This window comes from Azolla caroliniana, unplaced genomic scaffold, assembly GCF_043228905.1.
Source record: "Azolla caroliniana isolate FFs.n. ecotype wild unplaced genomic scaffold, voAzoCaro1.0.p SCAF_11, whole genome shotgun sequence".
Lineage (NCBI taxonomy): Eukaryota > Viridiplantae > Streptophyta > Polypodiopsida > Salviniales > Salviniaceae > Azolla > Azolla caroliniana.
This window is the reverse complement of record NW_028230446.1, coordinates 11,063,376-11,084,316: the sequence shown is the minus strand read 5'-3', so window position 1 is coordinate 11,084,316 and position 20,941 is coordinate 11,063,376. Positions and strand designations below refer to the sequence as shown.

General features: G+C 38.5%; 1 protein-coding gene across 8 annotated transcripts in view; it reads right to left on the bottom strand.

Moving 5' to 3' along the window:
* Nucleotides 1–6,888: 6,888 nt before the first annotated feature.
* The window catches only part of LOC147857770 (myosin-11-like), a 30,874-nt gene continuing 16,821 nt past the window's right edge, over nucleotides 6,889–20,941 (bottom strand). For 2 of the 8 annotated variants that reach the window (XM_087326764.1, XM_087326765.1), the window contains 26 exons: nucleotides 20,194–20,231; nucleotides 19,496–19,622; nucleotides 19,246–19,419; nucleotides 19,016–19,147; nucleotides 18,841–18,950; nucleotides 18,697–18,757; nucleotides 18,391–18,568; nucleotides 18,111–18,316; nucleotides 14,078–14,572; nucleotides 13,306–13,893; nucleotides 13,086–13,225; nucleotides 12,546–12,654; nucleotides 12,350–12,415; nucleotides 12,160–12,264; nucleotides 12,007–12,081; nucleotides 11,765–11,935; nucleotides 11,429–11,584; nucleotides 11,152–11,352; nucleotides 10,621–10,761; nucleotides 10,454–10,524; nucleotides 10,275–10,374; nucleotides 10,110–10,166; nucleotides 8,567–8,623; nucleotides 7,997–8,077; nucleotides 7,826–7,908; nucleotides 6,889–7,308 (listed from right to left, as the gene is read on the bottom strand). In XM_087326764.1, coding sequence (XP_087182890.1) covers nucleotides 7,167–7,308; nucleotides 7,826–7,908; nucleotides 7,997–8,077; nucleotides 8,567–8,623; nucleotides 10,110–10,166; nucleotides 10,275–10,374; nucleotides 10,454–10,524; nucleotides 10,621–10,761; nucleotides 11,152–11,352; nucleotides 11,429–11,584; nucleotides 11,765–11,935; nucleotides 12,007–12,081; nucleotides 12,160–12,264; nucleotides 12,350–12,415; nucleotides 12,546–12,654; nucleotides 13,086–13,225; nucleotides 13,306–13,893; nucleotides 14,078–14,572; nucleotides 18,111–18,316; nucleotides 18,391–18,568; nucleotides 18,697–18,757; nucleotides 18,841–18,950; nucleotides 19,016–19,147; nucleotides 19,246–19,419; nucleotides 19,496–19,622; nucleotides 20,194–20,231 — 3,864 coding nt within the window. In that variant the 3' untranslated portion in view covers nucleotides 6,889–7,166. Of the gene's footprint in view, nucleotides 7,309–7,825; nucleotides 7,909–7,996; nucleotides 8,078–8,566; nucleotides 8,624–10,080; nucleotides 10,167–10,274; nucleotides 10,375–10,453; nucleotides 10,525–10,620; nucleotides 10,776–11,151; nucleotides 11,366–11,428; nucleotides 11,585–11,764; nucleotides 11,936–12,006; nucleotides 12,082–12,159; nucleotides 12,265–12,349; nucleotides 12,416–12,545; nucleotides 12,655–13,085; nucleotides 13,226–13,305; nucleotides 13,894–14,077; nucleotides 14,573–18,110; nucleotides 18,317–18,390; nucleotides 18,569–18,696; nucleotides 18,758–18,840; nucleotides 18,951–19,015; nucleotides 19,148–19,245; nucleotides 19,420–19,495; nucleotides 19,623–20,193; nucleotides 20,232–20,941 lie in introns of those variants that run through there. The other 6 variants (XM_087326766.1, XM_087326767.1, XR_015530428.1 and 3 more) reach the window with 6 other exon arrangements.

Below are 20,941 nucleotides of genomic sequence, written 5' to 3'. Positions count from 1 at the left end.
TTTTCATTAGGAAGTGCAGCGATTGCGTGGAGCAGCAAAAAGCAGCCGATAGTGGAACTGTCGAGCACGAAGGCCGAATATCGAGGGGTGACTGTCGCTACGAGCGAAGTCATTTGGCTGAAACGGCTATTGCGGGATCTGCATGAAGAGGTGTCTGATTCGACGACAATCTATTGCGACAACCTCAGCAGTATCCACCTTGTGAAAAACCCCGTCTTCCACGCCCTGACCAAGCACATTGAGATGCATTACCATTTTGTCCACGAGCGGGTCCTTTCAGGTGAAGTCGAACTAGTGCATGTTCCGACTGTTCGGCAGGTTGCCGACATCTTCACCAAGCCTCTTGGTCTCGACAAGTTACGGCATTTCTCGGGTGAGCTTGGGTTGCGTCACCTCGACACGCCAAACTTGAGGGGGAGAAAGGAAGACAAACAAGAACAAGAGCGTGAAAGGAGCGGAGGTGGTCATCGCGACAGAAGTGACCGTGACGCGGAATCAGATGAAGAATTCAATTTCGAGCCAGCTGAAGAAGCCAAAGAAAAGAGCAAGGGCCATAACTGTAGGGAAGAGCCGAGGATAGCCGAATCAAGGGGAGATACAACCAATTCGAATGAGGGTGGAATTGAATCGGAAGTGTTTGATTCAATCAGAATGTTTGATTTGGATACGTCGAATCAACTGAAGGCCATGCGGAAAAAAGGCCAGCGAAGGACATGTCGACACTGCGACAGCATGGGAGCTGAGAAGGGCTGGATGAGCAGACAAGCCTACCGGAAGGGTCAAGGCGCACGGAATCGAACGGGCGAGGAGCGCGAGCGAGGCGTGAAGCCAGAAGGAACTGGAGCGTAGATCTGGAAGAGCGGACAGAACCTCAAGTTGAGCTTGAGGGAGAGTGTTGAGAGACAAGCTCAACATTCGATGCGTAATCGGGTGCGTAACCCAGTGCGTAAACTGGGTGCATACAACCATGCGCACAATAGGCCATAGCGGTGCGTAAACCATGAGGCCGTTGGAAAGATATTCCTCGAAAGGAATAATTTTGGGAGTGAGTGTAGCGGCTCATTTATGAGTGTCAAGTACTGTCAGTACTTGTGTCAGCCCGATTGTCAGGGCTTGTATAAAAGATGCTCACTAAGCACGGTGTATGTACAGAGAGTCATTATTGTGAATAGATCTGAGTTTTTTGTTGTCTGCTCTCTCTCTATCTCTATCTCTCCCTCTCCATCTCCATCACTGCATTTTCTGTGTTTTACCAAACTGTCTTATTCCTCTGAATTGTGTACTCTGTGTTTACGCACACACTTCCGCACAACGTATTCTTTTATAGAGGCCCAACAAACAATAGTGGCCAAAGCAAAGAAAGCAACGGCGTTGGCGGAAACGGAGATCAAGTGGCTCCGGTCAGAACTTCTAAAGTCCTCGGATCACGAGAAAGGTGTTCAGGCCACAACCCGGAAAAATGCGAAAACACTCTAGGACAAGCTTGACACGTTTATGATCACACACAATCGGACCCTCGCAACCCTAGACAAGCAAACAGTGGCTACCTCACACGCCGAACAGACGATCGCAGAACTTCGTGAGGCGAAGCCCAAGCAGAAGGAGTGGTATGAGGAGAAGATGGCAGTCAAACCCTACAAGTCCCTCCGAATGGGAAATGGAGCTCAAATCGAGGAAAAGAGAATAAAAATGAGTATTTCGGCCGATAGGCCTCAGTTGAAATCGGGAAACCATATATGTAAATAGTCTAAATGTGCCCCTTGTATGTATGTAAATAGCCAGAAAGTTGTATATGTATAAATACAACTAGCGCAAACTTAAAGGTTGAATCATTATAGTCGTAATAAGTTACACAATGGGTAGTTGCCTCTGTAACTAGACGTGAGTGTTAGTAGGAGAGAGTGAACAGAGTCGTAACTCTATAGCCATCTATTGACAAAGAAGAACTCGAGGTTGTTGCCTTCGAGTTTCTTATTCTACAATCCGCTTACCATATAGTGATTTAGTTCGGAGCTCGAGGACTCCTGTGGTTTTTCCATTACGGGTTTTCCACCTAAAACATCTGTTGTTCTCTGTGGCACTGTATTTTCTGTTTCCTGTTGTCTGTGCACTATTGAAAAGAGATATGATGATAGAAAAGAGAGAGAAGGAAGATATAGAAACCCAAATCTACAAAGATATATTAATAAGGAGTGATGATCATAGAAACAAGAGAAAGAAGATACATAAACTCAAGCCTACAAGGATCAATTGATCACTAGAAAAACGCACTACATGAATAGGCAAGAAAAACACCACAAGAAAAAAAACTCTCTTCACCACCTCACTCTTCTTGCTTTATATGATGTTCTCCTCTAGTAGATAAGTTTCGCTTGCTTTCTTTTCCACGCTTTTTTTAGAGCTTTTCCATCTCCTATTCTTAGTTATGACACAACGATCTTCTAATCGTCATATCTCCCTCATCCATGCTCCAAATTTAGAGTTTTAAAAAGCTACGGATAGCTCTCGTCATAAACTTTCTAACCCATATTTACACGTGATATTTGGGTGTCAAACGAGAGAGTTATGAGCGTTGGTTTCTGACTGCTTTTTGGTGGTCTGCTTTTTCCTTCTTTTACTTTTCTCCATCTTTCTTGTTTTTAGTTTGACTTATACTTGAAACCTTAGCTCGTGTTCTTGGCCTTCGGGTGTGAATGCTCCATACCTTATATTTTTGTAGACTTCAATACCTTGAATTCTAAAAACACTTTCACAACTATCATTTTCGTTTTTGCACCCGAACATACGTACAAGCAATTGGTTGTGGCCGGTTCCGATCCCAACATAAACTGGCAGAGGAAATTCAATCCTAGATACGGCACGAAATGGCTCAGATGGAGGAAATTTACATGAAGGAGTTAGACATCCTGCGGACGAATATGGACATCATCCAGGATAGGTATGCATTACAATCGGGACACGCTGCAAGCAAAATAACACAACTCGAAACCACCATCGAGCACATGCGAGCAAAGACTAAAATGTCGGAGAAATGAATCCAAACATGGCTCGATACGCAGAAAGAGAACGTTATCCAAATGATAGCCAACAGACTGCAATAAGGGTGGGACAATTGGGCCACACAAGCTGCCGAGCTCCAAATATATCAAGCGGGCCAGGAAAATAACAGGAAAGAAGGCCGAGGATTCTATAAGTCTATTAAGAGAGTTTCAGCACCGTTCTGACAGATCTCGCAGAGGACCACAAGGCGCTCACAGCACGACACTCCAGGGAAATAGTGCAACTTCTAGAAGAATTTGTCGAATATCAAATCGACTTCGCACTCGAAATGAAAGCATACGAGATCGAACGCGTGGAGGCGGAAAAGGAGCAGGACACTACAAAAGAGCTAGAAATCATTCCACTCCCCGACAATGGATCAGACGAACAATCGTTGAACGTCCTTCATCCCACCAAGCTCACACCAACACTCAATGTAGAAATTGGAGCAGCGGTTGGACGAAGAATTGTCGTAGATGACGATGCAACCGCCACAGCCTACACCCCCCCCCCCCCTCTGAGCCATAACCCTACGAACCCCTACCAGAAAATGAACAGAAGAAACACGTCGATGAGACGGATCTAACCCTAACCCCAAACCAACAATGCGAACCCGAATCGACACAAACAGAGCTGAGCATTTTGCACATTTTTTATGACGCCTGAGTGGCCCGTGGGTTCGATTGCGTATGCATTGTCCCACAGGTTTGCCATGTGTTGACCGGTTCGGACGACCAAGTGTAAAAAGAACGGATAATGGTTACGAATCAAAATAGGAATGGGTAGGGCTAAGCAATAAAGAAGTAGGAATTAGAGACTCGAAAAATAGTAAAGATATTGAATAGGGAGTAACAGTTCACGCACAGTCGTAACCATACATGAGCCCTATAAAAATGGCCATGGGAAGAATGTAAAATCTAATCGATCACTTTTATCTTTTTGCGTTGATAATAGATTTCTGCTTGCCCCTGATACTCTAAGTCTAAAATTGTGTCCTAATTTCCCTGTGTTGAGTCTCAACGTTCTGTGTAAATGTTGTGTTTTCGGTCGGTTGTAGCCGGCTCGTTCATCTCCACAGTCACACAACCTCAGTTCAAATCATCCGTAAACCCTTATAATTCGAAATCCTGAATGAGTTCAAAGCGAAAGGCACTCCCTTCCTTGAACACAAGACCTTGAGTCGAATACCCAAAGGACCGGATATTTGACACTGTGTTATCGTAGGCCGATAACAGTGGTGAATATTACATCAATCCGAATAGTGTTGAGCATAGCGGCCAACATGGATCTCGAAGTCGAGCAGCTAGATGTCAAGACTGCCTTCCTTCATGGAGATTTGGAGGAAGAGATTTACATGCACCAGCCAGAAGGATTCGTGGAGAAAGGTAAAGAAAACCTAGTATGTTGATTGAGAAAGAGCTTGTATGGGTTGAAGCAGGCACCTTGACAATGGTAACGAAAATTTGAATCCTCCATGGCAGATCAAGAGTACCACAAAACGCAGACTGATCACTCCGTGTTTGTGAAGAAGTTCAATAGAGGAGATTTCCTCATTCTCCTGCTATACGTGGACGACATGTTGATTGTCGAACGAGACCCAAAGAAAATTGAAAGCTTGAAGAAGGCCTTGAGTAGGTCATTCTCAATGAAGGATATGGGTCAAGCAAAGATAATCCTGGGAATGCACATTGTTCGGGACCGGACAAAGAAGCTATTGTGCTTGTCACAAGAGAAGTACGTGACAAAGGTGGTCTAAAGATTGGACATGGAAAGCGCGAAAACGGTCGGCTAGACACTGCCGACAAACTACAAGCTGAGCAAAAACCAATGTCCGAAAATGAAAATGGAGAAGGCTGAGATGAATAAGGTGCCCTATGCCTCAGCAGTCGGAAGCCTGATGTACGCGATGGTTTGTACCAGGCCTGACATTGGATACACAGTCGGAGTGGTTAGCCAATTCATGAGCAATCCCGGCAAGGAACATTAGACGACAATCAAATGGATACTTCAGTACCTAAGAGGCACTGGAGCGTGTGTCTTCGATTCGGCTCAAGTAACCCCACATTGGAAGGTTATACCAATTCGGACATGACGACTTATGCGGATACTAGCCGATCCACGTCCACATCAAGAACATTAGACTTATGGAAGGGGAGCTATTTTGTGGCAGTGGAGGTTGTAGAAGGTCGTGGCGCTGTCAACCACAGAAGCCGAGTACATGGCTACAACGGAAGTCGGCAAGGAAATAATATGGATGAAGGAGTTCATCGGAGAGTTGAGAATTCGGCAAGATGAATTCTGACTCTACTTCGACAACGAGAGTGCCATCCACCTTGCGAAGAACGTCGAGTACCACTTGAGGAGCAAGCACATCCAAAGGAGATACCATTGGCTCCAAGACAGAGTAGAAGAAAGGGAATTTTCTCTAGTAAAGGTGCACACAACAGAGAACGAGTTGGACATGCGTACGAAGTTGATGTCGGCCGAAAAGTTGGACGAGTGCCGAAAAAGGGTTGGATTGGTAAAGTAACCCATACCGGAGTGAAGGGGAGTTTGTTAGATAACAAGTCCCTCGAGATGGGAAGAGAACGAACTTGAATTGGGTGGAGTAAGTGGGTAATTGGCGGAGGCCGAAATCGAATAGTCGATTTTATGACGGATTCAGGAGACTATATTTGTAAATAGCCTAAATGTGCCCCTTGTGGGCTATATATGTAGATAGCCAAAAATTTGTATAAGTATAAATACAACTAGGGCAAACCTTATGGGTGAGATAAATCATTAGTAGTTGGTTATTGTTGTATAGTTGGAGAAGGTAGTTGCCTTTGTAACTAGATAGGAGTGAATGTGTGAGAGTGTGTAACTCTATCGCTGTCAGTCGACGAAGAAGAGTTCAAGGTCATTGCCTTTGAATCCTCTTGTTGTACTCCTGCCCTTATAATGATTGGTTTTGGTGTTTGTGAACTCCACGTGGTTTTTCCCATTTGGGTTTTCCACGTTAAAAATACTTGTGTCTCTATCTTTCGTTTTTCTCTTTGTCAACATATTGCCATTCATGTTCTTTGCACCCGAATATACAAGGGGGAGAAATTGGTTGTTGTCGGTCACGATCCTAACATATGTGCGCTTTCTGTACAGTTCTAGTAAAGACTACTAAGCATTGTTTGTGGAATTGTGGTTTTTAAATGGAAATATGTAAATGAATCATAACACTGTCAATACCAATATATCCTCGAGCAGTGTATACATGGGGATCGGTATTATAAGCAATGGTACAAGATAAACCTGTGGTATATGAACAAGAGGAGGTTGTTGATGCTATTGCTATGAGACATGGCCTAATGCAAAAAACATTGATACCTTTGAATCCACAAATAAAGACTGATAAACCTCAAATATGACAATTGGTAAGTAGTATCACAATTTGGTATATTTGGAAAGCTCGATGTTTGAAGATATTTCAAAATGTGATTGAAAGACCTAGCCAAATAATTTCTAGGATTTGAACAGAGATTGTACATAACCTCAGAAGTTCTTTGGATCACATAAAAGGTAATACGCAACAGATGAAGTTCAAGCGATTAGAGTTTCACGCCACCTAGGACAAAAGCATATTTTATAGACAGATTTGTGATAAGGTGGAGTGGTTTTACTCTACACCGAAGTATATATTAAATACCGAAGTATTTATTTAATATGACAGTTAGAATTTAGAAATAAGAGGCTCATTACTGAAAGGTACATCTTATAGGTATAGCCTTAGGATGTTTTCTTAATACTAATGTAGTTTGTTTTTAAGAATAAAAGGAAAAAGAAAAAGAAAAAGAAAGCTTATAAACAAGGACACTAGTTCGTTTTTTATATAATTCCATGGCCTTAGCAGCCTAAAACCCTTTAGTTTGATGATTTTATTCATTGGTCCATTTTTAGTATCATAGACTTCATCATGATGTTTGTGATATTGTTAGCATTGCTGTCCTCGTTGTCAAAGGCATAAACAATTTAAAACAAAAGTGTACATGCACATTTTTGTTGCTGTTGGTTGGTTGGTTGGTTGGTCGGCTGCTTGCTTGCTTTTGTTCATGAAGCCTGACCAAGATATTAAGTTTATCATAGCTTCTCATTCATCATTGGGAGTACTGGTTGTGGGAGTGGGTAGGAGATGGTGTTGATGATGTCTCTCTCATCAGAAGCTGACGCGGATACTCAATTGCAGTCAGATTAATATGGGGCATTGACAGGAGAATCTCTTCAACTGAGAAGGGTATGCTACCGTAATATGCACACAAAGAAATGAATAAACAGAAAAAATCTTAGTCATGTCTTTCTTTCTTTGCAAAAACTTGTAAAGCTGATTAGTCGAATGGATGAATAGGAAAACTGCATTCATATACAAAAAGAAGAAGAAAAACTGACTGAAAAAGAACAGTTGGCTGCCATACACACGAAGGTGACTGAGAATAATGTTTTTTTTTCTTCTCTTTCTTTCCTTGTTGCAAACCATTATAAGATGTTGTATGAATGAGTCAAACAAAGAATATATATGAATGGATTTGTTTGTGGTCTCTTACAACACATGATTAGCTGATGAATGAGTGGAATGATGGAAAAACACTTTGCTGCAATATACGCAGAGAAAAAATATGAGTAGATCAATTTGTTTTTATTTTCTTTACTTGAAAAATATTTTTAGCTTATGAGTCAATTAAAGAGAAATTTTGGTTTCTTTGCAAAGCATAGTAAGTTTTTTGTTTCTTTATTACGCTCCATGGCCAGAAATGTTTACCTCGAGTCATCATCGAGCAGAAATGAGCTTCCTGATGACTTCTTTGATTCTTCTGCCATGTGTTTCTTCATGCAAGCAATCACCTGATAAAAGGTATTCTTGTCTTTCATGCGAGAATAAAATTTGTGGAAGAAATATGTACCAGACTTGTTTTATTTCCTTCTTACTTACTTCGTAAGAGACACTGTGTGTGCCATATTTGTCATCCCAGTACATTGTGCTGATCCGATATAGCTGTTGTACACTCAAGCCCTGAAACAAATACAATTAAAATGTTGAGAAACATGTTTAATTAGCTAGAAAAGGATCAGAAAAATGGGTACATTATCTTGAAAATGATGGGAAAGAAGTGCTTAAAAGAATCAGATAAATATATAGGTTATCTTGAAAAGGATCTGAAAAATGATTAGATTATCTTGAAAAGGACTGGGAAGATTGCGTTGAAAGAAATGATTAGATTATCTTGAAAACGATTGGGCTTATGTGTAGAATATATTGCAATGGACTGGAAAAAATGTTTAGAATAATATCCTGAAAAGGATCCAGAAAATGTTTAGATTAGTTTGAAAAGGGCGGTCAGAAAAATGCTTAAGAGTATCTTAAGAAGCATCAAAAAATGTTTCAGATTAACCTTAAAAAGGATCAAATACATACTTCTATCATCTTAAAAAGGATTGGCAAAATATTCAGATTATCTTTGGGTTTGGAAGCTAAAACTATGGCTTTAGATAATCACCATACCGGGCATAGTTCTTGTCTTATTTCTCCAAACGTTCTTTGAGGTTTTTGATGTATAACCTGAAGCCAAGAAAATACAAGATGAATTTGTTAAGAGGGAAGAAATGAAATGTTAGGATAATGTCTTCAAAACGACAAAGTGACCTATTGGACCAAAAGTCATTTTGAATCTTATAGAAGTATGGAAAATTAAATCAAAATTAAATTGTACACTAAAATAAAGTGGCTGCCCTGTAATGTGAACAAAGTATAGTAAGGTAGGGACCATGCGTCAAAGAGATATGAAGGATATAATGTACAAAATAAATACACATCTGGGAGTGGATCAGCTCATGGACACTCAGAGGTGGATGCCATATGACATCAATGCCCTTCATTTGAGAGCTGCCTGGCGGGCTCATGCTCCACCTTGGGCAATGATGATATGTATCCTCCAATGGAGGCAATGTCTTTGATATGATGATAAGCAAATCCTAGGGCATCTAGAGTGAGCCAAATGAACAGATTGGTCAAGCAATATCTCTCTAAGTGGAGCTGATTGTGCTTTCCCTGAGGTCTCTTGGTAGGGTCTTCTGAAGAACTCAGACATTTAGCTTTATACATGGCCTACTGCCTGTCTACTTCTCACAAGTGACTCCTAAATATACAGATATCTAATAAGAGAAGCCCCAAACATCTCTGATCATGGAAGTCCATGACCTGAGAGAAGGGTCCGAATTCCTCCCTAAAGAGGTACTAGAAGTATGCCCTGGAGAAAAATGAAAGAAAGCTATATTAATGTCTTTTAAGAGACCAAAATGACCTATAAAATCAAACAAGAGATTATATCTTAAAATGTAGTCTCATCTTTGAGGGCGACAAATCAAAATAAATATAAGTAAACATAGGGAAATAAAGAATTTAGGTATCTAAGCATTAAAGATTCTGGAAGTCAGTTAGGCTCAAACTTATGCCCTCAAAACATATCCAAGATGGGCAGGTCCAGTATTTCGAATTATTCCTGCTTCTTTTGTATTACAGCCAAGTGGACTTATCAGTGTAGGTTTATTTCTTGCAAAGTAGTGTGATGCATATGATCTCTATTATCTCAGGTGTGATATTCTTTTGCTGGGGGAATCACGCATTCACACAATTCGCAAAGTGAAACTAGCAGGCCCAATGCAAAACTACGTGTTGGTTGTCTTCAAATTTCTGCATTTTTGAGGCGGTCAGCATAATTAGACTATCAGGGATATATTCATCTCTGAGTCCCATGTTTTAGTGCATGGTCATATCATCCATTTGACAGATTTTCTTCACTACCAGTTCAGATTTACTAAGGATGATTTTGGAGCGTTCAATTCAGTTTCTTCTTTTAGACATGTGATTGTTTCGTTTTTCGTTTCACGTAATAACTAAAAGCGAAACAAAATAACTGCATCTCTAACAAAGAAACCAAATATATGGCCCCATACGAAGGAACCAAATCATCATTCATAATTAGAATTGCATTGGGTACGTAGCAATTGATAAATTACATGATATGAAAAAAGAAGAAGAGTCCAACCAGAAAAGCAACTGCTTGCCTAATAAGTCGAAGTTCCTCCCATGAATCTCCAGCATACTGCAACGTTTTTAAGATTAGATATGATCACTTTCATGAATCTAATCGAGATTTGAGACAATTTAATGGCCATTTCCTCTTACAATTCCAGTTTGCAAGTGTTTTTACCTCCTGAGAAATTTTACAAATCCATGTTTCCAGCTCTGCTAGACCAGCTCTAAGATATTCACCATTGCTGAATGAACAGCATTCTCGCCTCAACAATAAACTGTCCAGTTAAGAAAATATATTTTTATTTTCCCAAGTAAAAACTCTTCCCTGACACAATGATTTTAAATGAAAAATACCTGTTGAATAGTTGAGCGTTGATGAAAGAGAATATTTGTGTGAAAATTTTGCAAACAAAGAAAGGAGGTACCTATATACAATGGCAACACTACACAATTAATTTCATGAAAATGCTTAAAAAGAATTTGAATCAAGGATGTTTAAAAAGGTTGAATGCATTGCTTACGTGGTTGGCATGTAGTTTGATGAAAAGTGAATTGAGGCAATCTGTAATCCGACTCCAATGAGTGGTTGCTAAGCTATGTGCCAAGGATGAGATGGTATATGGACCAAGTGGTTGCACTTTTAATTGCGACGCCCTTGGTGCCTAAATCAAACATGCTTTAAATAAGCAATGAAATTATTTTACTTCTCATATGAAGTTAATTTCACATTCACAGATGCATTTTGATGTTGCAATTGCACAATGAACACCCAGAAACATCTATGCATGCCCCAAATATATCTATAAATATTGATTATACATGATAGGTAATGGTGAGACACCGAAGAAAGGTTGTCTGTCATTAGCCCCATTTGACAATTTCATGAACAGCATACGCAAATCAGAAGACATGCAATGATGCATAAAAAAGGGCATGGCTCTGGTACCTCATATAAATAATATAAACATATTTACAATTCATGAGAATCATGCTATAGTCCCCTAAAAATTTGAACTTACAAAATTTACAGCATGTGATTCTGGGAACATTACCTGAATGCATGCTGTAAGCAGAGGAGAAATATCCTTTTTAAGATTGTCCCTAAGTAATCCGTACAGCTTTTCAACAAAAATAATCAGTTGCTGTTTAAAAACTACTGCTGGTGTCTTTATTTCAACTTGACGCAAACTATCCAAACTACTAAGTCCACGTTTCACATGAAAACGTTTGAAACGTGATGGTGACCTGAAGCTCTGTGGAAACATACTAAAATAGAATATTAAGACAGTGAAATCAAAGACAATTAAATAGCCGTTTTAGGTGTCTTACATTAGTCATTCTGCTTAACAGGCCAAGTCGACGTGGAGTATTCGGGGTTATCGGAGTGCTAGGAGCTTCACGTGGCTTCATATAATGATGCCCTAGGTGAAGTAAAGTGGATACATTGGACAACCAATATGATAAAACATCATTGCGTTCCTGAGCCTGTAAAAGGAGAAAACTATTGTGTGGAATAAGTAAAAAAATAGTAACTTCAACATGTTTTTCATTTTTCTCCAATGTATTAGGATTTCATTGAGGCTTGAAGTTGCTTCATACATCTTGAACCTAAATTACGTTCATGTAATAAGATATATGGATGATTGAGGATCCAGATAACTTTACCTCGATGCAAGCTCCAATAGTCTGTGCTAGACGATCAAATATGTTTGTCCTCTCAGACTGAAATGCGTTCCAGTGAGATAGACATTTGTAAATAGTACAGGCAACAATGGGAATCCCATTGCTAAAACCTACATCTTGTGTAATCCAATCCACAAGGATGTCTTGATTTTCCTGCATTTTTTCATGATATAGTTATAGTGCTACTTACATATAATGAAAAAAATTCTTAACCACTGACTTACTAGTCGATTTTCCGGAAACAATCTTTGTTGCCTATGCTCAGAATGTTGGATAACATGAGGTACAGTGCTGAAACTCTACATAAAATACAAATATATTAGAGTTATAGCCCTTGTTGGAACATTCTGGATTGCGTGAATGGAAGGACCAGTCACCTGTGCAGGACTTGTAAACAAAGATCTCTGATCCCCATTTGCAGCACATTGTCTCTCAGGAGTATCTTGCATGTAATTTGTGCCACAATATCTCTCTGGAGAAATCTGCAGGGGCTCTTTCCGTTTCAGCATATTTTCTGTTTATGAATGTTCTAAAACAAAGAAATGTATGTTCAAAGTGTATTCCTACCTTAATTATTAGTTGCTCATCTGCACTAATGGACTCGGAGTCAAAACTACGATTACTTCTTGTTCTCTGTAAATTACCAATGTATGGACAGAGAAATCTCTCATATAAGGTTATAATATACACACTAGGAAATGCAAGAATGTCGTGATAGGATTAGACTTTTTATTTCATATCATGAGTCAAGATATAAAACTACCTGGTGAAGAGGCATCACATGATCTTTACGGCCATTTGGAGAGAATACTTGTGCTTGTCTTCGAAGAGCTTGATTTTCTAACTCCATATATGCTATTTTCTCTTCCAACCTGCACAACCGTAAGTTTTTAGTGATTCTATACATGAAATGCATAGAGGGTAATGACACATGTTATTCGTCCAAATTTTCTTCTCTAAAGCTTGGTGCTTGCTAGCTTTTTCCTAAAAAAATAAGTTATATTTATCCATTCCTAAGATTTATTTATCATAGCTTTACATAATCATATTGATAAAAAACTTGAGAATGATGACATATGGTTTCTTTTCAAAAACTATTAAAGATCCTGTCTTTCACTTTTTCGAAAACATCTGTGCATCTTGTACAGATTTTGTATCACTTACCGACACCGTGACCCTAAAACATTACCTGAAAAACAATGCCTGTTAGTGTAATTCTGTGTCAGCCATAGTCAATAAACATCTGTTTGCTTTGTTGAAAGATATTATCTAATCAATTCTAAAAAAGTAATGGAATTTGGACCTGTCCAAAGTTTCCTGTACTTTATCCATTCTTGAATCAGCTTCATTGCTCCTTTGAACCTTGTGCTCACTGTCTTTTCTTGCATTAAGCAATTCTTTTTCAGCTTCTAGTAACTTATTTTCATGGATGTCTTTGAGTATCTATAAGTATATTGTATTATCAGCACCATCTATCAAGGGCACTTAAAAGAAAATGCATGCAAAAGAGAGGGAGATCATACTCTTAAATGCCCGTTCTCTTTTGCAAGCTGGTATGCTTTAGCTTCAGTGACTTCAAGCAATGGCCTTATTTTAATCAAACTGGCCAGTTGGATGGATAACATTTTATTTGTCTCACGTTCTTTTAGAATAAGGATGCCCATTGACTCTGCCTGTTGTTGCATTTCAAAAAGTGCATTTCGTAGCTGTGCTAGCTCTGCCTCCTTTTTCTCTTCTATGTCATGAATTGTGCTTTGCAGCCTTGCTAGTTCTGCACTGTGTGTTTCTTCCATTTGAAGGAATGCACTTTCCATCCTTGATATCTCTTCTCTTTTCAATTCTTCCATTTCAAGTAGTGCTGCCTGCAACTCTGCCACCGCTGCATCTTTTGATTCTTCCATGCGAAGGAGTGCAGCCTCCAGCCTTGCCACCTCTTCTCCTTTAGACTTTTCCATCTCAATAAGTGCACTCTGTAGCCTAGTGAGCTCTGCTCCTTTCGACTTTTCCATTTCAATAAGCGTGGCCTCCACCCCTGCGAGCTCTTTTTGTTTTGACTTTTCCATTTCAAATAACGCCAACTCTTGACATTCTGCTGTTTCTCTTGTTTTATCCTGTAGAAAGATGGGAAGATTATTTATAAATAAATTCTTACAATAAAGTGATCAATGGGTTAGCCTGCATGATTGGTGTAACCAAATTAGAAAAAGTATCCACGGAACTGAGGACTCTAAACTTTTAAAATCCTATGTCTGATTAATGCAAAGACACATACACACAAAGCATGAGGAGCCTTGCCAGCTCTGTTTGAAGAACTGCCATTTCCATCCTTCCCAATTCTGCTTCCTTGATATGAAGTTTACGTTGCAGCCTGGTTATCTCTGATATTTTTCGTTGTTCCATTTCAAGAAGTGCAGTCTGCAACATTTCCAATTCTGCTTTTTTGGATGCTTCCGCCTCAACTAGTTTATTCTGCAGCATTTTTAGCTCAATGTCTTTTGATTGTTCCATTTCAGTAAATGCATTCTGAAGCCTTTCTAGCTCTGCTCCTTTTGACTCTTCAATTTCAGTAAGTGCACCCTGCAGCCTTGCCAAATCTGCTTGTTTCGACTCTTTCATGTCAATAAGTGCGATCTGCAGTCCTTTGAGCTCTGCTCCTTTTGGCTTGTCCATTTCAGTAAGAGTTCTCTCCCTTGTTGCTAATTCTGCTTGCTTATACTTTTCAATTTTAAGGAAGTGATGTTGCAGCCCAGCTGTCTTAACTTCTTCTGATTCTGATTCTGCAGTTTTAACCTGTGGAAAAATACTTGTAATATCTACTTATGAACGGATAAAGTGAAGGGGCTAGCTCCCATTATTGCTGAAAGCAAGGAGAAATCCGCATCAATGCAATGACTGTTTTATGACTAGCTTGTATAATTCTGAGATGCATGAGACATACACACAATCTCACACTCATTGCATGAAGAGTTACGATCTCTCCTGCTCCCCGAGACAGTTTCAATTATTTTTTTATAAAAATAGTAAGAAATCACTAAAGACTATAAACCCCATAATCTAGAAGGAAACTTTTCTCCTAAATATTTTTGGTCAATCTATGACTTGGTTTCAGGTAAAATTAAAGATCAACAAGGATTCCTAGACAGCTATAGGTTTTGCCCAGTACTCAATCTCAGTTGTCTACGGTTCTGTCTCAGCTCAGGCAACCACAACTAGAATGTTGTGTGTATACAGGAAATCCAATGTATCATTGCCATGCCCTCACTGTCGTTTTATGCCCAACAGTGTGACCAGAATGTTGTCTATATACGGGATCCAACGCTGTGATAACTTGACATGGCATGAGTATAAATGCACTACCCCCGTTCCAATATAGCTTGGACTGTCCCCATCTCAATATGACCAAAGTGGAAAAGAATAGAGTGATCCGAACTGATATTATTAACTTAGAAAACAAGATAACATGGATCAGCCCCAAAATAGCACTTGGTACAAAGATGGCCCACTATAAGACACACTTCTTACATACATCGGAGGATGGATTTGTCATAAGGCCACCTTATATGGACATACATCTATCCTATGCGTTGCGTAGTGTGATAGGGCAGCTGCGAACCTCATCACATCAGCTACAGATTGAGGTGGGCAGATATACACGACTACCTCTAGAAGAGAGAATTTGCCAATTGTGTCATCAAGGAGTGGAATCTGAAGAACACTACGTTTGTCATTGTAGTGTCTTTTATGAAATCAGAGGGAGATACCATTGCCTCTTTAAACAAGGCTTTGGCCCACTACGCAAGGTAATGGATTATGAGGACCAAAGATGCCTAGGACTTTTCTTGCTCGAGCTCAAGAGACATCGGGAAAAGTTGTTGAAGAATATAGCCACACAAGCTCATCCACAAAGAACAATCACAACTTTCTTTAGCTCCATCACTCCTAATGCTAGAAATCAACCCCAGGATACAGAAATGGGATCCAAACCAGGATATAACAAAGGGGTTACGATTGATCGGGCAATGGCAATTTGTCGTGCACGTAGGCCCCGGCCCCATGGACCACGACCCCGACACCCTTGTCATCGACAAATAAAAGCCATTATCTCCCGCCATCGTAGGTGCTTCCCTCGCTTTGGAGACATTTCCATTCTAGATCGACCTATGATAGAGATCTTTCAGAGACAAAGGCTACAATACACCTAACTTGAGAATCTCGCATGTGCCAAAAACCAGATTCTCTTGTCTCTTTTCTCTTCATCTTATTTACTTTTATATTTATTGTGTAATATTTACTTTATTTTGATTTGTTCTCAAAGACGAGAAAATATTTAAGATGTAATCTCTTATTCGGTCTTATAGGCCATTTTGGCCTCTTAAAAGACGTTAATATATCTTTCTTTCTTTCTTTCTTTTCTTCAAAACATAACTTTGAGCACCCAGAGCAAGCCTTGTGCAGTACTGTATTATATACTTTCTTCATGTCAATATAATAAACACATTTCAATTTCCTAGTGGGCACTGTCTTACCAAAATTTATGAGCCATTCAAATATGTGTTGAAAAACCAAAGAGGGTCCAGACATGAATGTAAAAAGTGTTTGTAGAGCAGTCTTATGTCAGTGAGTACTCCTAGTCAAATGTTTAGAAAATGGGATTGGCAATATTCATTTTCACTGCTTCAAGTGTACAAAATCTATAAAATGAGTGTTGTGCAGGTATATCTTATGCAGTCCAATGTACACCGTGACACATGTCCCCTTGTCCTTTGTCTGAAAATATTAAAGGGGATCATTAACGTCACATGTTTTGATAGTAGGTACTGAGTTTCAGAAAGAAAGAGAGAAATGTGATAATTTGTTGGGATGTTCTTGATTTAGCAGGAATTACAAGGAGACGAATCATTTTAGCTCTCAGTGGGGAATCTAGCAGTGGGGAATCTAGCAGAAGGTATTTATTTGCACGGGTAACTTCCAAACCTCAGTCAAAGGCCAATGTCCTAAGACATGTTCACTATTATGTTCTTTGAAACATAGCAGATCAAATTTGCATTGGGACTGTTGCAAACATGTGCTTTTTTCAAAATAATACAAAGCTTCTTTGTACGAATCTTAGGGCAATGATGGTTTAGCAACAAAATCCAGGCCTTCCAAGGAATTTGAGAAAATAAATAGGTGGTGACAAATAGAATCAATCTTTCAAGTTTGTGAACGAAGTATTCGCTTCTTGGTCATTTGAACACCAAAAGATGATGTTTCCATCTCTTCAACACCTACTTGAAAAAGAAAAAGAAAAATAGAAAATTTTATGCTAAGAAGCATTGTGGTTATGTTATTAGGAAGTGTGTGAGGATAGAAAAGCATAACCAAAACACAGATGCCTATGAGACTAGAATTTGAAATATTCATCATATTGTTTTAAATATAGATATTAAGATCTATATATGAAAAGATCAGGATTGAGATTTAAGATATTGAATCAGATCATGATCCAAGATAGAAAATCAAGATCAGTGTTAAAATAAAAATTCCATAAACGAACTTCAGTTTTGCATTAAAGCTAATTCAAGTCCTTGGGAACCATTAAGCCATATACAAAGAAAAAGTTGGAAATGTTCATAGGATGCATGTGCATCACTATGCCTTGAAAATGTTTCACTTGAATTATGCTATCTATAAAACCATCTCACTGTAACGCTGGCATTTTGGGTCTACCACACACAACTAGAAAAAAACCCTAGATTGTCTATAGTGGTGTGTTGATCTACTTGGACTCTCAAAAAACAAATGTATATGCGGGTGTTCCACTTAGAATGTGTGATGAATTTCAATGGTGGCCAATCATACTCCACTGCCAAAGTAGAGATCCTGGCGTAGTGTATTTAAATTGTGATAATATAATGAAATATACCAACATGTTCGTCTTTGAAACTTTAACATAGATTGTATTTCACCTGCTCTTTTCAAAACGCTTATAAATACAGGCAAGATTCTACATCTTATATAATATAGATAGTGATATAGTGCAAAGATTCTATATCCAGATGATATTGTTCTTACGTCTGACCCATTGTTCATGCATTATAATGGAAAATTTAAGTTCATGAATTCTCATGCATCAAAGTAATGGTTATTGAAGAGCCATCTAGGTGATAATCTCATATTCCTATATATACTGAGGTTTCAGGAATAAGCACATTTTTAAATAACCATAGCTTGGTTTAAGGTTTGAAGTTTGAGCAAACCACACACATTCTCTTGCAGAAGAAGTATACTCTCAAAACAATAAAATACAGAAAAATTCACGAGACCATAAATAATAATCAAAATGCACCTGCATAGTTACTGCAGCGCTTGTTTTTAGGTAACTAATTCCCCGCTTTTGTTCTAGAAAGATGCGAGCATGCTTTTGAATCCTTATGGCTGCTCTGCATAAAGAGAGGTAGGTCTTTCGGGCAAGCCACATTCGCGCAAAGCATTGAATCAAGATAGTGGCAGCCTCCTTACGTTTAGCTTTATACACAATACGATCAAGATGTCCTGGATGTAACATGATATATAATGAACCTATAAAATACAAATGGTATATTAAAATTGAGAGTTTCAATCTTTACCCCTCCAATGTGCCTGTATACACAAAGTTGCACTCCGAATCAACAAGAACTTCTTCCTCAATAAGTAGCTCTTAGTTTTCTGTTGTATGATTTTAATAGCTTTACTCAGAGCTTCTGCTCGGTGAGCTTCTAAATCTGCCATCTGTCCTGTCCTCAGGAACACTTTTGTCATTCCCAACTATAACATAACCCAATTTCAAGTATAAATCATTATATACTGGGAGCATGTGTCAAATTTAAAGAATGGATGTGTTCATAAGAATGAGTTCAAATTTGCCAATATAAAAAGGTTACTATATTACTTACTCTATAATCAGTGATTTTCATATGCTCGAGCAGCTTCTCGGTTGCTGTTCTCCTATCAGCACTGTGTATTGTTCAATGATAAGTTAAACATCTTGTGATAACTCAACGAAATATCACCTAGACCTGTATATTAATGGTACTTACTATCCGCTGATTATATTTGAAGCCAGGAAACCAAACCGATTGAGAAATTCATTATATGGTGTTCGTGTCGGGTGTCCTGCACAACTTATTCGCACAGCCTCGAGCACTCCCTGCAGTTGCACTTAAATTAAGAATTGATGTATGCAAACAGTCTTTTGAATAAGAAAGCACTTACCGCACATTTCAGTTGATGGAGGACACTCTGATTCTCGAACTTTCCAGGTTTGTTGTCACTGTTTGGTTTCACACAGCGAATGTAATGTGGCTCTGATGAACTCAAAGTTTCCATGAGTAATTGAAGTTGTTGCTGAAGGTCATAGAAAAACCTCAATCCACAATTCTTTTGTTCTTTCATAAATAAAAATATGTGAAATAACTTATCTACTCTGATTATTTACACTTAACCTTGAAACGTGTTGCAACAGAAGAAAACTTGTATGAGGGCTTCATTTTATGATCTGTTCTGGATGTGAACAGTTCACACACAAAAGGATCTTTTGAAGATTCTAATAAAGCTTGATGCTCCACAATCACAAAATCTTTATTTTTATCAATAAACAAATCTGTTTGGTATATAACCTGTAAACAAATTGAATCTCTGCATCAATGCAACAAAATTTGAAAGTCTCACCACCATGAAAATCTGCATATATACCTCTCCAGCATAATGAGAAATAATAAAGTCTGTGGGAGATAGCTTTGGTTTTCTGAAGCGCTCATTGTTTTTGAAAGCATGGAACAATTTTGAAGCAAATGTTTCATTGGTTGATTTTGGGAACATACTGCAAATGATCATACTGAGAGTTATATGCATGGAATTATTGGTATAACGCATAAAGAAGACTCAGCCATGAATGCTTGCATGTGATACTCAGGTTGACTGTAGTGGTGCCAATAACTGGAATCAAGATTTGGCAAACTAATATCAGACGTAGACCATTAATTGGCATGAGTTGGATCATATTTTGAAGAATCTATGGGATAAATCCACTGGTTCTTCTAAGGTGGCTGGGGAATGAAGGTGGGAACTCCTCAAAACTTGAGAATGCTGTTACCTCTTCATGAATTTCAGTATCAATTACTAGGAAGTATGCACCACTACTATGGTTTATTTGTCATGGTATCTCTTGGTTACATAGTTAAAATTTCCTGCCTACAGCTGTTGTTTGTCTATTGTACTTCCATCAGAATTAGGAAATATGAAAATTTATAGCACATTATGGCGTTTTAGAGATGATAATCCCCCCTAAAGAAAAGCAACTATACAAAAAATGTGGAACATAATGTAATGGATTTAGCCGTATTTTAAAATCATCATTTTGAGAAAACCAAAGTGAAATCAAAGGAAATTACCATGCTTCATCCAAGAGTGCAATTATTCCCATTGGTCTCTGCAATGGAGAGTTTATGACGTTAATATATGAACATATCTATAAAAATGTTACATGCAAAGAAATGTGTGGGGTATATATACATAGGACCTTCCATGGCATGTCTTATAACATGTATCTTGTCTTCAAGAGGTATTTCCTTACCTTGCTGTTATTATATGTATGTGTGTCCATTGAATACTTGCTAGTTAAAAACATTCCTATTGACATATTCTGAAGCTACTTCTGAATCAATTAATATACCAATGGCTGTGTTCAAATTGACATAGTTATGATAGAGTGAAGTAGCAAGGAAAACATAAATCCATTTACTAATTTAAAACTTGAGTATGCAGCCATAAACACTCCTAAGGAAGATTGAGATCTAAATCAGGGGTTAGTTATCTATAATGGTAGATGTATAAATCAGGGTTCATTACCGCTACTGATAAATGTATTTATTTTAAGTAAATAACTGAAGTAGATAGGAGTTCATCCATTATAGCTATCGCTCAATCTATACCAAAATTAAAGGGAAATTTGGGAATCATTCATGTGGTGGATTTTTTAACAAGCCATTTGCATAAGGCATTACAACAAGCAGTCAGAGGATCAACAACACATACGTTTACTGCACACAGTTAACTAGTCACCTGAATTGTGTAAAAGCATTCATACAAAAATCTCTATTAGTATTGCTTGAGTGTGGGAGATGTGATCATGAACAGAAT